Here is a 13,692-nt window from a genome sequence, read left to right on the forward strand (position 1 = left end):
ATACTAAATACTGCAATCTCTGTGTGTATAAATCCCAGTCATAATAGTTTTTGTTCTACTTGATTAAAAGTATGCCTTAAGCAAGCTAATATTAAGTGCACTAAAAACCACGACAGTTCAAGAATCTATGACCTTATATAAAGAAACCCAAAATGTACAAAATACAACTATAAAAGCAAGATTAATTAATGCCATGCAAGATTTTAACTAAAAATGGCATAGAAATGCAATTTAAAATAGCAAACTCAAATTCACATAACACTCAAGATAATGAGGTCAGCAGTAAGTTCTATTGTTGCTTAAAAAGGATTTAGAAAAGGAAATACATTCTCTTTGCTGGTATAATGGTATAAATCAGATCTTCGAATCTATGGGAACGAGTCATCTTCTCTGTCCTCTATCTCAAGAAATTAGCTCTTTTACATTAGCTGTTTTTATGAAATCTTTTCTTTCAGTTAAATCATAAGTAGGATAATTTTCATAGACCTTTTTGCAAATCTGTTTCATTGTGACTTCTTCCAAGTTAGCACTGGCCAGTAATTTATTGTTTCCTTTAATTCTTCATCTGTAGGGGGTTTCTTCAACTTTTTAATTAAAGGTTCATCATCTGAACTGTCCTCAGACTCACTTTCTTTTTTGGAACTGTTTTGATTCTTCTTGGTGGTGCTGCCATCTGCTTTCTTAACATTGACACTTTTCACATATTTTTTACTTTTAGAAGTAGCTTTCTGTTTAGGTTTTCCTCTTTTGGCTGTCTTTTTTTTGGTGGCTCCTCTTCACTTTCTTTATCTTCATCATCTGAAGACTCTTCCTTGTTTTTCTTTTCATCTTCATCACTACTAGATACATCTGACAGAATTTCAGGATGTTTGGTTCGCTTAGCCTTTCTTGCCATTCCAGAACTGTTCCGTTCCTTTTTACTGCCTTTGCTAGAAGTTTTTTTAGATTTTGGCAATGGTTTGCCAGAAGGCTTTGGATGCATTAAGAAATTCAAGATCCTTTTCACTAGTTCACTGTTTACACCTGATCTCTCCAAATCAAGAACCTCACAGATGCTCTTTAACATGGCATTTCTAAATTTTTTCAACATTTGTTACTTCTTTTTGTATTGGACACTTCCTTTTTCAAACGGAAAGCCACTGAACTGACCCACATTCTTAGTGCCTGGCCTGTTATAAAGCAGTTTGTGTAGATTTCTAAGTTCATCGGTTTTCTTCTTACTTAGAAAAAAATTTATCCTCTCAGTTTCACAAAGTTTCTGCCCCTTTCCTTGTGCAATTGTAAATGGCTCTCTCTGTAAGGTAGAAACTTGCATTGTCAACCTCGCTACTTTCTTCTTTTCCCTCTTGCCTTCCACGATGAGACTCTTTTCTTTTTCCTCCTCCTCCTCATCGTTGTCCTCGTCCTCTTCTTCCTCGCTCTCCTCTCTGGTACCAGACATTTTGGGTTCTTTCTCGCATGCGGACTGGGCGGGGGTTCCCTCGCCCTCCGCAGCAGGGGCCGAGGTGGACATGCTGGGAACCGCGGATCCCGGCCGCCACGGGCCTGGCACGCGAGGGCACGAGGAGGTTCTGGGAGGTGGCGGTGGCCAATGCCGAGGAGAAGGCGCGCCGGGCGCTGTCTCGCTTGATGCTCGCGCTGCGCGCTGGCTACCCAGAATCAACAAGGTGTGCCCGGCTTCTATGTCTATTTTTATATATACTGTTTTGGTTGCTGTATTAGTCTTTTCTTATGCTGCTAATAAATACATACCTGAGACTGGGTAATTTATAAAGGAAAGACATTTAATTGACTCACAGTTCCACATGGCACTTTATGTCTTTTCTTTGGAGATTTTAATTCATTTACATTCAAGGTAATTATTGATATGGAAGGATTTTACTACTGCCATTTTGTTAATTGTTTTCTGCTTGTTTAATAGATCCTTTGTTTCCTTATTTTTCTCTTCTTTTATGATTGATTTTTCTCTATTGATTTTTTTCCTTTTTATCTTTTATTTACTGTAGGTTTTTGATTTGTGGCTACTCTGAAGCTTACAAAATATCTCGTAGTTATGACAGGCAATTTTAAGCTGATAGCAAGTTAGCTTTGCTTGCATAAACAAACTATGCTTTTACCTCGTCTCTCCTTCTGCATTTATAATTTTTGATGTCACAATTTACAGATTTTTATATATTGTCTCCCTTAACAAATCATTGTAGATATTATTATTATTATTATTATTATTATTATTATTGTTTTTTGAGACGGAGTCTCGCTCTGTCACCCAGGCTGGAGTGCAGTGGCGCGATCTCTGCTCACTGCACGCTCAGCCTCCCAGGTTCACGCTGTTCTCCTGCCTCAGCCTGCGGAGTAGCTGGGACTACAGGCGCCCACCACCATGCCGAGCTAATTTTTTGGATTTTTAGTAGAGACGGGGTTTCACCGTGTTAGCCAGGATGGTCTCGATCTGTTGACCTCCTGATCCGCCCGTCTCGGCCTTCCAAAGTGCTGGGATTACAGGCGTGAGCCACAGCACCCAGCCAGCTTTTATTATTTTTAACCTTCATACTATGTAAGTGAAGTGCACACCACCATTACAGTATTAGTGTATTCTGACTTGGTGTACTTACCTTTACCAGTGAGTTTTACACATTTATATGTTTTTGTGTTACTAAACAGCATCTTTTTCTTTTGGCTTGAAGAACTCTTTTTGACATTTCATGTAAGACAAATCTAGAGGATGAATTCTTTCAGCTTTTGTCTGGGAAAGTCTTTATCATTTCTGAAGGACAGTTTTTCTAGGTACAGTATTATTGGTTGGCAGTTTATTTCCTTCAGTACTCTGAATATATTTTCCATTCTCTATGAACCCATAAGGTGTCTGCTGAGAAATTTGCTCTCCTTATTGGAATGTATATCTTATTTACTTTTCTCTTGCTATTTTCAGAATCTCCCTTTTGTTCTTGATATTTGACAGTTTGAATATAATATGTCTTGGTGTAGTCTTGTTTGAATTCATCTGATTGGAGGCATTTGGCCTTCCTGTACCTGGATATTTACATATTTGCCCAAATTTGGATTGTTTTCTGTTCTTGTTTATGTAAGTTTTCTACTCTTTTGTCTTTCTCTTCTCCTCCATAAACTCTTATACCTTGACCATTTTCTCTTTGGATGCTGTCCCATAAATCCTGTAAGCTTTCCCCATTATTTTTCATTATTTTTCTTTTATTCTCCTCAGACTATGTATTTTCAAATAATTTGTCTTCAGGTTCACAGATTCTTTCTTGTACTTGATCAGTTATGTTGCTGATGTTCTCTATTGTATTTTCCATTTCTTTCATTACACTTTTCAACTCTTGATTTTTGTTTATTTATTTTCTTTTGTGTAATTTCAATGTCTCTGTAAAATTCTATTTTTGGTCATTTATTGTTTTCCTGATTTCATTGAATTTTTTTCTCTGTATGTCATTAATTTTATTCCCTGAACTTTCTCTAGACAATTAGTTTGAATTCTGTCAGGAAGTTTCTATATCTTCATTTCTTTGGGGTCAGCTATCAGGAGATTATTGTGCTCTTTTGGTAGTATTATGTCTCCTGGATTTTTCATGTTTCTTGTTGCCTTATGTTGATGTCTCTGCATTTGAAGGACTGGGAAAGCCCTTAATCAGTCAGAATCAGAGATTCTGGGCAGGCTGTTTGGTGTGGTCCAAAAGCCTAAATCAGAAGTGTCAACGATTATATTTTTACCTGCTCACTAACCTATTTATCTGTTAGATAGTGTACTTAGAGATACATATATAGCACCATCTTTAAGTATTTTCAGACTTTAATATTCGAATATTTTCATTTATTTATTTTCAATTGTTCATTCTCATAGAGTCTAAAATAAGAAACTTTTTTATTTCCTCTAGACAAAATTTATTCATAGTTGAGATTATACTGCTGCTGCTTGACAGTCTCATAGAGTTGTTTTGAGGATCAAATATTATAACATTTGAAATGCTTTAAAATGTGTTATTCAAATGTAAGATAAGATTCTGAAACATCAGATAAATTTTGTAAATGAAGTCCCAGTTTGGGGCATTGTGTTAATATTTTTCTAAAGCTGTTGTGTTATATATGAAGTTATTTTTTCCTCCACAAATACCAAGAATATTTAGGAGAGTAATTACTTAAGTTCTAATTTTATAAATCAAATCTCCCCTTTCCTCATAGTTCTGTACTTTTATAAGTAAGGAATATCTGTCTGTATTAGCTTATTAGTCTATAACCTTTGTCAATTGGGAAAGAGTGGGGAATGAGAACCATATGCTTCATTAGGCTATCATTTTAGTTTCAGTGTAACTTTAAATAGCGTTGGATAGGAATATGTAAATATATTAAAGCAGCACATTATATTTGACCTAGTTAATGGTCCAATCTTTTGACTGTCAGTTCTTTAATTTTTTTGGTTTGTTTTTTATGTTTAAGCAACTAATAATTTCTTGAATAGTTTTCATGAGGACTTAGTTGTTAGTTTTGAAATGTGTTGCAGATTATACAGGTAAATGAAATAATTGTATATTTCTCTTATTTAGCAATTACAGAAGAATCACCTTTGGATGAAATTACTTCAGACAGAAAGTTATCAAGTATAGCAGGATGCTATCTAAAATATAAGAAGAAAAACAGTTTATCTTCCAAACTCCCTGAACCTTCAATATCCAAAAAGTTAAATAACAAAAGCAACCAATATTATAGCAAAATTATGGAGAACGATGACCTTGAATCTAAAAGATCAAAAAATACTTGGCAAATAAGAAAATTTCTGGATGGGGTCAGCAGCAGTAATGTTGGAGTCCAAGAACCATATTCAAAGAATGGCATAAACTTTAAAAAACATTCAGAGAAGGGTGAAATTCATGACTCAAAGTCTAAACCACAAAGCTTGAAGAGTAGTACAAGCCTCAGTAAGTCGCTGGATAAAAGTGATATTTCTAGTATCCCAAAACTTCAGAAGCCAACTGTAAGAAAGCGTTCCAGCCTCCTAAAGCAGGTTTCGTCTACGGAAAAAACTGCAATTAATACTCTGGGTAAATATTAATCTAGCTTCTCGAGTTCTTCAGTCATCACAGAAATGAACAGAATGAGTCAATTATTAGATAGTTGTAAGCATTTCAATTGTTAACACCCTGGGTAACCACCACTTCTTTTTTTTTTTTAATTTTAAAATTATTTATAGACACAGGGTTGCCCAGGTTGGTCTCAAACCCCTGGCCTCAAGCAATCCTCCTGCATTGGCCTCCCAAAGTGCTGGGATTCACAGGCGTGAACCACCATGCCTACGCAAAAATTCTGGAAATGTACAGTAGTGATGGTGGTACACCTTTGTAAATGTGATTAATGCCACTGAATTATATGTTTGTTTATTATTTATTTTTTGAGTCAGAATCTCACTCTGTCACCCAGGCTGGAGTATAGTGGCATGATCCTAGCTCACTGCAGCCTCGACCTTTTGTGTTCAAGTGATCCTCCCACCTCCTCAGCCTCCCGTGTAGCTGGGAGCATAGGCGCATGCCACTACACCCAGCTAGCTTTTTTTTTTTTTCATAGAGTTGGGGTCCCACTATGCTCCCAAGGCTGGTCTTGAACTCCTGGCCCCAAGTAGTGCTCCCGTCTTGGCCTCCCAAGGATCTGCGATTACAGGCATGAGCCGCCAAGTCTGGCCTGCCACTTCTGACACATAGACCAATGGATATAATATTGTGATTTTGATGATAATTCCGTTTCAGATGTCCTCTTTAGGGAGGAGTTTAACTTTTCCTGAGAAACTTATTCAGTGATTAATTGGAGTCATTAATATTCCCTAGAAAGTAGAAGGCCTGGCTTCTTTTGGAAATGTTTATTTTGTAATTTATTAAATATTTAAACAAGTAGGAAATCTATGTGAAATTTTTGCTTAGAGTGCTGTAATTTAAATATATAATATAGTACTTCAGGTATTATCTCTTATGGAAGGAGAATATCAGGAAAAAAATAATACTACATATCTAGGTCTCCAAGTCTTTATGATTTTTCTCAAAGATAAGCAATGGTTTCCCAATCAATATATTTTCTCTCTCTGTATTTCATCACAGAAGCAGTGTGTATGGAACCCAATTAAAGATTTCTTGTAGTCCTCTGCTGAAGTTGCTTAAGTCATATTTATTTATTCTCTTTTAAAAACTCACTGACTTTCATATCACATTTAGTATTTAATGTAATAGATAAAATGATTGTTTAGTGAAAAATTTGTGATTCATACCTTAGTGCAAATTCAAATAACTCAATGGAAAAAAGGAATGTGATCTATTAAGGAGGCACAGTGATGATCATCCTGTTTCTGATTCCTTTACCAAGGCACTGCTGCTACTTTGTGCCACATTTGTATTTCTGAGAGTTATTTTTATTTCAATAAGAATTAAAACCTTGGGTTAAAGGAATAATGAAACAGCAGACAGACATGGGTAGAAGAGGCTGTCAGAAGAAAGTGGTATCTACCTTTCTCGTGTCACTAAAATAAAATGATGTCACCTACCACTGCCATATTTAATGTTCTGAATATAGAGAAGTATGTGATAGTTTATCTGGCATAACTTCCCAAAACAAATTGATGGTAATTGGAATTTTATGGAATATGACTGCCTGTATGATTTACATTAAAAATCCTAACTTTTCACTTTTAAATAATTTTACTTTCTTAAGAGTCACAAAAGTAGTACAAACATTTCCATCAGGACATGATCTAAACCAGGAAATTAACACTGATGCAATACTGCTTACTGATCTACAGACCTTATTCAAATTTTGTCGTTTTTCCATAAATGTTCTTTTTCAATTCCAGAATCTAATCCAGAATTACCCACTACATTTAGTTGTCACTTTTCCTTAGTCTCCTTCAATCTGGGATGCTTCTTCAATCTTTCATGACCTTGATACTTTTGAAGAGTATTGACTAGTTGTCTTGTATAATACCTTTCATTTTGGATTTTTCTTGTATTCCTTCATGAATAAATTCAGATTATGCATTTTTGGTCAGATTACCTCAGAAGTGATATTGCAACCATCTCAGTGCATCATAGTAAGAAGCACATGACGTCTACGTGTATTTGCTTCTAAGACTTTATTTTTTGAAGGTTATGAACTGAAAACATGGTAGAGTAAATTAATGGGAGGGTGAAGAACTCTACAGTTTTGCTTGGAATTCTTCAATTTAAACAAAACATTTTGGTGTTTTTATTTCTTGGACTCATTAATTTTACACACACACATATAAACACACACACACACACTCAGGCTGGAGTGCGATCTCAGTGCACTGCAACCTCTGCCTCCTGGGTTCAAGTGATCCTCCTGCCTCAGCCTCTTGAGTAGCTGGGGGTACACACATGCGCCATCACGCCCAGCTAATTGTTGTATTTTTAGTAAAGACAGGATTTCACCATGTTGGCCAGGCGGGTCTCGAACTCTTGACCTCGAGTGACCCACCTGCCTTGGCCTCCCGAAGTGCTGTGATTACAGGCAGGAGCCACCATACCTGGCCCCATTAATTTTATTTTAATCAGAAGCCAGCAGCATTGGCTGGGCCACTGGAACAGGCTGTTCCCCCAAACAAGTAGATTATATAGGTTTATAGAATGTTAAGACAGTTCTGTGTTTGAGCTATAAGAGAAAGATTAAATATAATGTTATACAACAGATATATGGAAAGAAAAGCAGTCCTATAAAATCTATAAGGTAATATAAAATAGATAAAACTTCTTTGATTTCTACAGATTTTGGGTATTAATTGCTTTTGACACATGAATTCTGTTGCCTAATTCTCTACATTTTGTATATTTAGAAAACTTCTGTGAAGCTATCAGTAAACTTCAAGAAAATTACATTTCAGCAGAAGGACTTCAGTCTATTTTGCCTTCAGTAGGAATTACTTTATTAGATAAAGAATTCCAGAAGATTGTGACAGACACTAGTAGAAATGGTGAGAGACTGATAACACTGAAGTTTCTGAGAAAATTAGGTATTTTTATGGGATAGTATTAAATATTGGAGGAATTCCTCTCAATTAGAAATTAGGAATGGGTCATTCTAAAGAAAATTCAGATATAAAAATGGAAAATAGTAAAAAAAAAAAAAAATCCTGTAAGTTCTGACCAAATGGATTGGTTTGGAGCATGTAGACCTTTCATATTTCCGGATCATTTCAGTAAAGCTCTTCATCACTATCCCCTAGCTGTGCCTATTAATAGTAGGGTGGTACTGGGGAGACTGATCCAGTTGTAGCGAGGTTCAGACAGTAAGATCGAAATATCTAAGGGGTATGGAAATCTCTACGCAAATAACCCAAGGATCCAAAGATTAATAATTGGAGATTACAAAATATGGGGGAATTTAGAGCCAGGTATGCTTAGCAGTTAACATTTAGATGTTGAGTGGCGTATCCCAGTTGCCAGCCTAAGTTAAAAGCAGAGTTTAAGTTTCTAGGAAGGGTTTTTATACTAGAGAAGTTATTTTTATCAGTGACTAAGACTTTTCCACAACCGAAGTTCAATTGAGGAGAGGAAGGAGGTGACATTTTGGGGAAAGACTGATTTGAGAATAACATTAAAAGTGAATCCTCAGAATCAGGGCATAATTTCTTAGCTAAGGTAAATCAGAAAGAAGATTCACTTAAAAATTATATAAAGAGTGGGTGGCACTAAAACTATTGAGTCCTTTTTGCTGCTTGACATGATCACTGTGAGGGTTTATATCTAAACATAGGTAAAACTTTGGACCACATGGATACTAGGGAGATAGAGATGGGGATACTTGGTTTTGTCAGGGCTGGTTAGTATTGTTAAGGTGTCTTAATGGATAGCATATTGAGTGGGTTTTCAAGATGGTATGAAATAGACTCCTTAACTCTCTCGTGGTCTGTCTGTATGGATATGTTTCTTTTTTCCTAGATCTGTTAAGAAATTAGTATCTAACTCAGTCCTTTGCATGTAATAGATATTGAAAAATCAGGGACTGTGTCTTTCTTATTTTTGTATTCTTGGTGCCTAGCATGGTTCTTGGCACTAATATGCTCCCAATAATTGTCCAAATGAACTGACCTAATCTAGAAAGAATTATAAGAGACATGACATGAAGGAGAAATAGGATGATGAAATGAAGGATCAAGTAAATTTTAAAAATAGTTGTGTTAAAATGTAAATTTACCTGTATGCAAAAATACACCAGAATGTATAATCTAAACTCTTTTTTTAAAAACAGAGAATGGAATGGTGGAGTTAGATGACTTTATAAGTACTCTCGCCAACGAGCAAAGTTTTCCTGAATGCAATGGTAGGTAGGAAATTTGTTTTAAAATGATTTAGAGGGAAGAACAGTGCTGATTGAGAAGAATTAGGTTCAACAGAACTGGGCTTGCTTTTGGATGGATACTTAATAGTCCTGTGACTCTTAGGCAAGTCAGTTGCCAGTTTTTAAAAACTTGCTATATCAGAGTAATAATAGCTCAGGTGTTCACCTCACAGAGTTGTCATGTGAATTTTGCAAACTGAACAGTGATCCATAAATATATGGTAATAATGATCATGTGGAGATCAAATAGGTAATTAGTAACATTGATTAGGAATTGATGGGTGATATGTTTTTTTTTTTTCCCCCAATGGACTTCTTTGAATGAAATACTCGTTTGGTTCACCTTTGATTTAGAACTTTTAAAAACAACTTTATCAAGGTATAATTTATGTACATGAAATTCACTCATCCACTGATTTTTATTAAATTGATTGAGTTGTACCACAATACTCTTTTTTTGCTTGCAATATTTTTATACAAATGATTAAATATTTTTTAGCAAGATTAAAATGAGAAAGATATTAAAGCTTGCTGTTTTTATTTTGTTCTGTTTATGCATATGCTGAAAAAGAAACATAAGCTTTTTGTTTCTTTCCAAAAAATTCCCCAGATAAGGAAAGATTAGTCCAAAGCAAGAGATTTCCTTTTGTACTTACATGAAGAGACTTATGTTAAAAGCTACATTATCATTTGTCATTTCTGATGAATGTAAGTGGCGAAGTGTCTGGATTTATTGAAGACAATATTAGTAAATCGATTTCTTTTAAAAAGTGTTCCTTTATGTTCAGTTTGTAAGCAAATAGACTATTATTATTATACTTTAAGTTCTGGGATACATGTGCAGAATGTGCAGGTTTGTTACATAGGTATACACATGCTATGGTGGTTTGCTGCACCCTTCAACCTGTCATCTACATTAGGTATTTCTCCTAATGCTATCCCTCCACTAGCCCTCCACCCTCCAACAGGCCCCAGTGTACGAAGTTCCTCTCCCTGTGTCTACGTGTTCTCATTGTTCAACTCCCACTTATGAGTGAGAACATGTGGTGTTTGGTTTTCTGTTCCCACATTCATTTGCTGAGGATGATGGTTTCCAGCTTCATCCATGTCCCTGCAAAGGACAGGAACTCATTCTTTGTTATGGCTGTATAGTATTCCATGGTGTATATGTGCCACATTTTCTTTATCCAGTCTGTCATTGATGGGCATTTGGGTTGGTTCCAAGTCTTTGCTATTGTGAACAACACTGCAATAAACATACGTATGCATGTGTCTTTATAGTAGAATGATTTATAATCCTTTGGGTATATACCCAGTAATGGGATTACTGGGTCAAATGGTATTTCTGGTTCTAGATCCTTGAGGAATTGCCATACTATCTTCCACAATGGTTGAATTAATTTACATTCCCACCAACAGTGTAAAAGCCTTCCTATTTCTCCACATCCTCTCCAGCATCTGTTGTTTCCTGACTTTTTAATGATCACCATTCTAACTGGTGTGAGATGGTATCTCATTGTGGTTTTGATTTGTGTTTCTTTAATGACCAGTGATGAGCTTTCTTTTTCATGTTTGTTGGCTGCATAAATTTCTCCTTCTTTTTTTTTTTTTTTTTTTTTTTTTTTTGAGACAAAGTCTCACTCTGTCACCCAGGCTGGAGTGCAGTGGCGTGGTCTTGGCTCACTGCAGCCTTTGCCTCCTGGGTTCAAGTGATTCTCCTGCCTCAGCCTCCTGAGTAGCTGGGACCTCCTGAGTACAGGTGCATGCCACCATGCCCGGCTAATTTTTTGTATTTTTAGTAGAGACAGGGTTTCACCGTGTTAGCCAGGATAGTCTTGATCTCCTGACCTTGTGATCCACCCACCTCAGCCTCCCAAAGTGAAATCTCTTCTTTTGAGAAGCGTCTGTTCATATCCTTTACCCACTTTTTGATAGGTTTGTTTTTTTCTTGTAAATTTGTTTAAGTGCTTTGTAGATTCTGGATATTAGCCCTTTGTCAGATGGATAGGTTGCAATATTTTTCTCCCATTCTGTAGGTTTCCTGTTCACTCTGATGATAGTTTCTTTTGCTGTGCAGAAGTTCTTTAGTTTAATTAGATCCCATTTGTCAATTTTGGCTTTTCTTGCCGTTGCTTTTGGTGTTTTAGTCATAAAGGCTTTGCCTATGCCTATATCCTGAATGGTATTGCCTAGGTTTTCTTCTAGGGTTTTTATGGTTTTGGATCTTACATTTAAGTCTTTAATACATCTTGAGTTATATTTTCTATTAGGTATAAGGAAGGATTCCAATTTCAGTTTTCTGCATATGGCTAGTCAGTTTTCCAAACACCATTTATTAAATAGGGAATCATTTCCCATTGCTTGTTTCTGTTAGGTTTGCTGGAGATCAGATGGTTGTAAATGTGTGGTGCTATTTGAGGCCTCTGTTCTGTTCCATTGGTCTATATATCTGTTCTGGTACCAGTACCATGCTGTTTGCTGTTTTGATTACTGTAGCCTTTTAGTATAGTTTGAAGTCAGGTAGCACGATGCCTATAGCTTTCTTCTTTTTGCTTAGGATTGTCTTGGCTATACAGGCTCTTTTTTGGTTCCATATGAAATTTAAAGTATATTTTTAATTTTGTGAAGAAAGTCAATGGTAGCTTGATGGGGATAGCATAGAATCTATAAATTACTTTGGGCAGGATGGCCATTTTCACGATATTGATCATTCCTATCCATGAGCATGGAATTTTTTTTTTCATTTGTTTGTGTCCTCTCTTATTTTCTTGAGCAGTGGTTTGTAGTTCTCCTTGAAGAGGTCCTTCACCTCCCTTGTAAGTTGTATTCCTAGGTATTTTATTCTCTTTGTAGCAGTTGTGAATGGGAGTTCACTCATGATTTGGTTGTCCACTTGCTGTTTTCGATGCATAGGAATGCTTGTGATATTTGCACATTGATTTTGTATCCTGAGACCTTGCTGAAGTTGTTTATCAGCTTGAGATTTTGTGCTGAGACGATGGGGTTTTCTAAATATACAATCATGTCATCTGCAAACAGAGACAATTGAACTTCCTCTCTCCCTATGTGAATACCCTTTCTTTCTTTCTCTTGCCTGATTGCTGTGGCCAGAACTTCCAATACTATGTTGAATAGGAGTGGTGAGAGAGGGCATCCTTGTCTTGTGCCGGTTGTCAAAGGGAATGCTTCCAGCTTTTGCCCATTCGGTATGATATTGGCTGTGGGTTTGTCATAATTAGCTCTTATTATTTTGAGATATGTTCCATCAATACCTAGTTTATTGAGAAGTTTATTGAGAGTTTTTAGCATGAAGGGGTGTTTAATTTTATTGAAGGCCTTTTCTGCATCTATCGAGGTAATCATGTGGTTTTTGTCATTGGTTCTGTTTATGTGATGGGTTACATTTATTGATTTGCATATGTTGAACCAGCCTTGCATCCCAGGGATGAAGTCGACTTAATCGTGGTGGATAAGCTTTTTGTGTGGCTGGATTCTGTTTGCCGGTATTTTATTGAGGATTTTCACATCAATGTTCATAAGAGATGTTGGCCTGAAATTTTCTTTTTTTGTTGTGTCTCTGCCTGGTTTTGGTATCAGGGTGATGCTGGCCTCATAAAATGAGTTAGAGTGGAGTCCTTCTTTTTCTATTGTTTGGAATAGTTTCAGAAGGAATGCTATCAACCCCTCCTTGTACCTCTGGTAGAATTTAACTCTGAATCAATCTGGTCCTGGGCTTTTATTGGTTGGTGGGTTATTAATTACTGCCTCATTTTCAGAAGTTGTTATTGGTCTGTTCAGGGATTCAACTTTTTCCTGGTTTAGTCTTGGAAGGGTATATGTGTCCAGGAATTTATCCATTTCTTCTAGAGTTTCTAGTTTATTTGTGTAGAGGTGTTTATAGTATTCTCTGATGGTAGTTTGTATTTCTGTGGGGCCAGTGCTGATATCCCCTTTATCATTTTTTATTGTGTCTATTTGATTCTTTTCTGTTTTCTTCTTTATTAGTCTTGCTAGCAGTCTATCTATTTTGTTAATCATTTCAAAAAAACAGCTTCTGGATTCATTGATTTTTTGAAGTATTCTTCATGTCTCTATCTCTTTCTGTTTTTCTCTGATCTTAGTTATTTCTTGTCTTCTGATAGCATTTGAATTTGCTTGCCCTTGCTTCTCTAGTTCTTTTAATTGTGATGTTAGGGTGTCGATGTTAGATCTTTCCTGCCTTCTCCTGTGGACATTTAGTGCTATGAATTTCCCTATAAACACTGCTTTAGCTGCGTCCCAGAGATTCTGGTACATTGTGTCTTTGTTCACATTTGTTTCAAGTAACTTATTTATTTCTGCTTT

At 36.1% G+C, this 13,692-nt stretch overlaps 1 protein-coding gene and 1 pseudogene across 10 annotated transcripts in view; one reads left to right on the forward strand and one right to left on the reverse strand.

The window, feature by feature from the left end:
• Positions 1–13,692, forward strand: part of LOC105483060 (EF-hand calcium binding domain 3) — a 575,939-nt gene that overhangs the window by 46,672 nt on the left and 515,575 nt on the right. For all 10 annotated transcript variants that reach the window (XR_011615926.1, XM_071083376.1, XM_071083377.1 and 7 more), the window contains 3 exons: positions 4,560–5,054; positions 7,844–7,981; positions 9,259–9,330. Coding sequence is in view for 9 of the 10 variants with exons in the window: in XM_071083376.1 (XP_070939477.1) it covers positions 4,560–5,054; positions 7,844–7,981; positions 9,259–9,330 (705 nt within the window). In the remaining variant the exon portion in view is untranslated. The remainder of the gene's footprint in view (positions 1–4,559; positions 5,055–7,843; positions 7,982–9,258; positions 9,331–13,692) is intronic.
• LOC105483064 (protein DEK pseudogene) lies at positions 284–1,563 on the reverse strand (annotated as a pseudogene).

Source organism: Macaca nemestrina, chromosome 17 (assembly GCF_043159975.1).
Source record: "Macaca nemestrina isolate mMacNem1 chromosome 17, mMacNem.hap1, whole genome shotgun sequence".
NCBI lineage: Eukaryota > Metazoa > Chordata > Mammalia > Primates > Cercopithecidae > Macaca > Macaca nemestrina.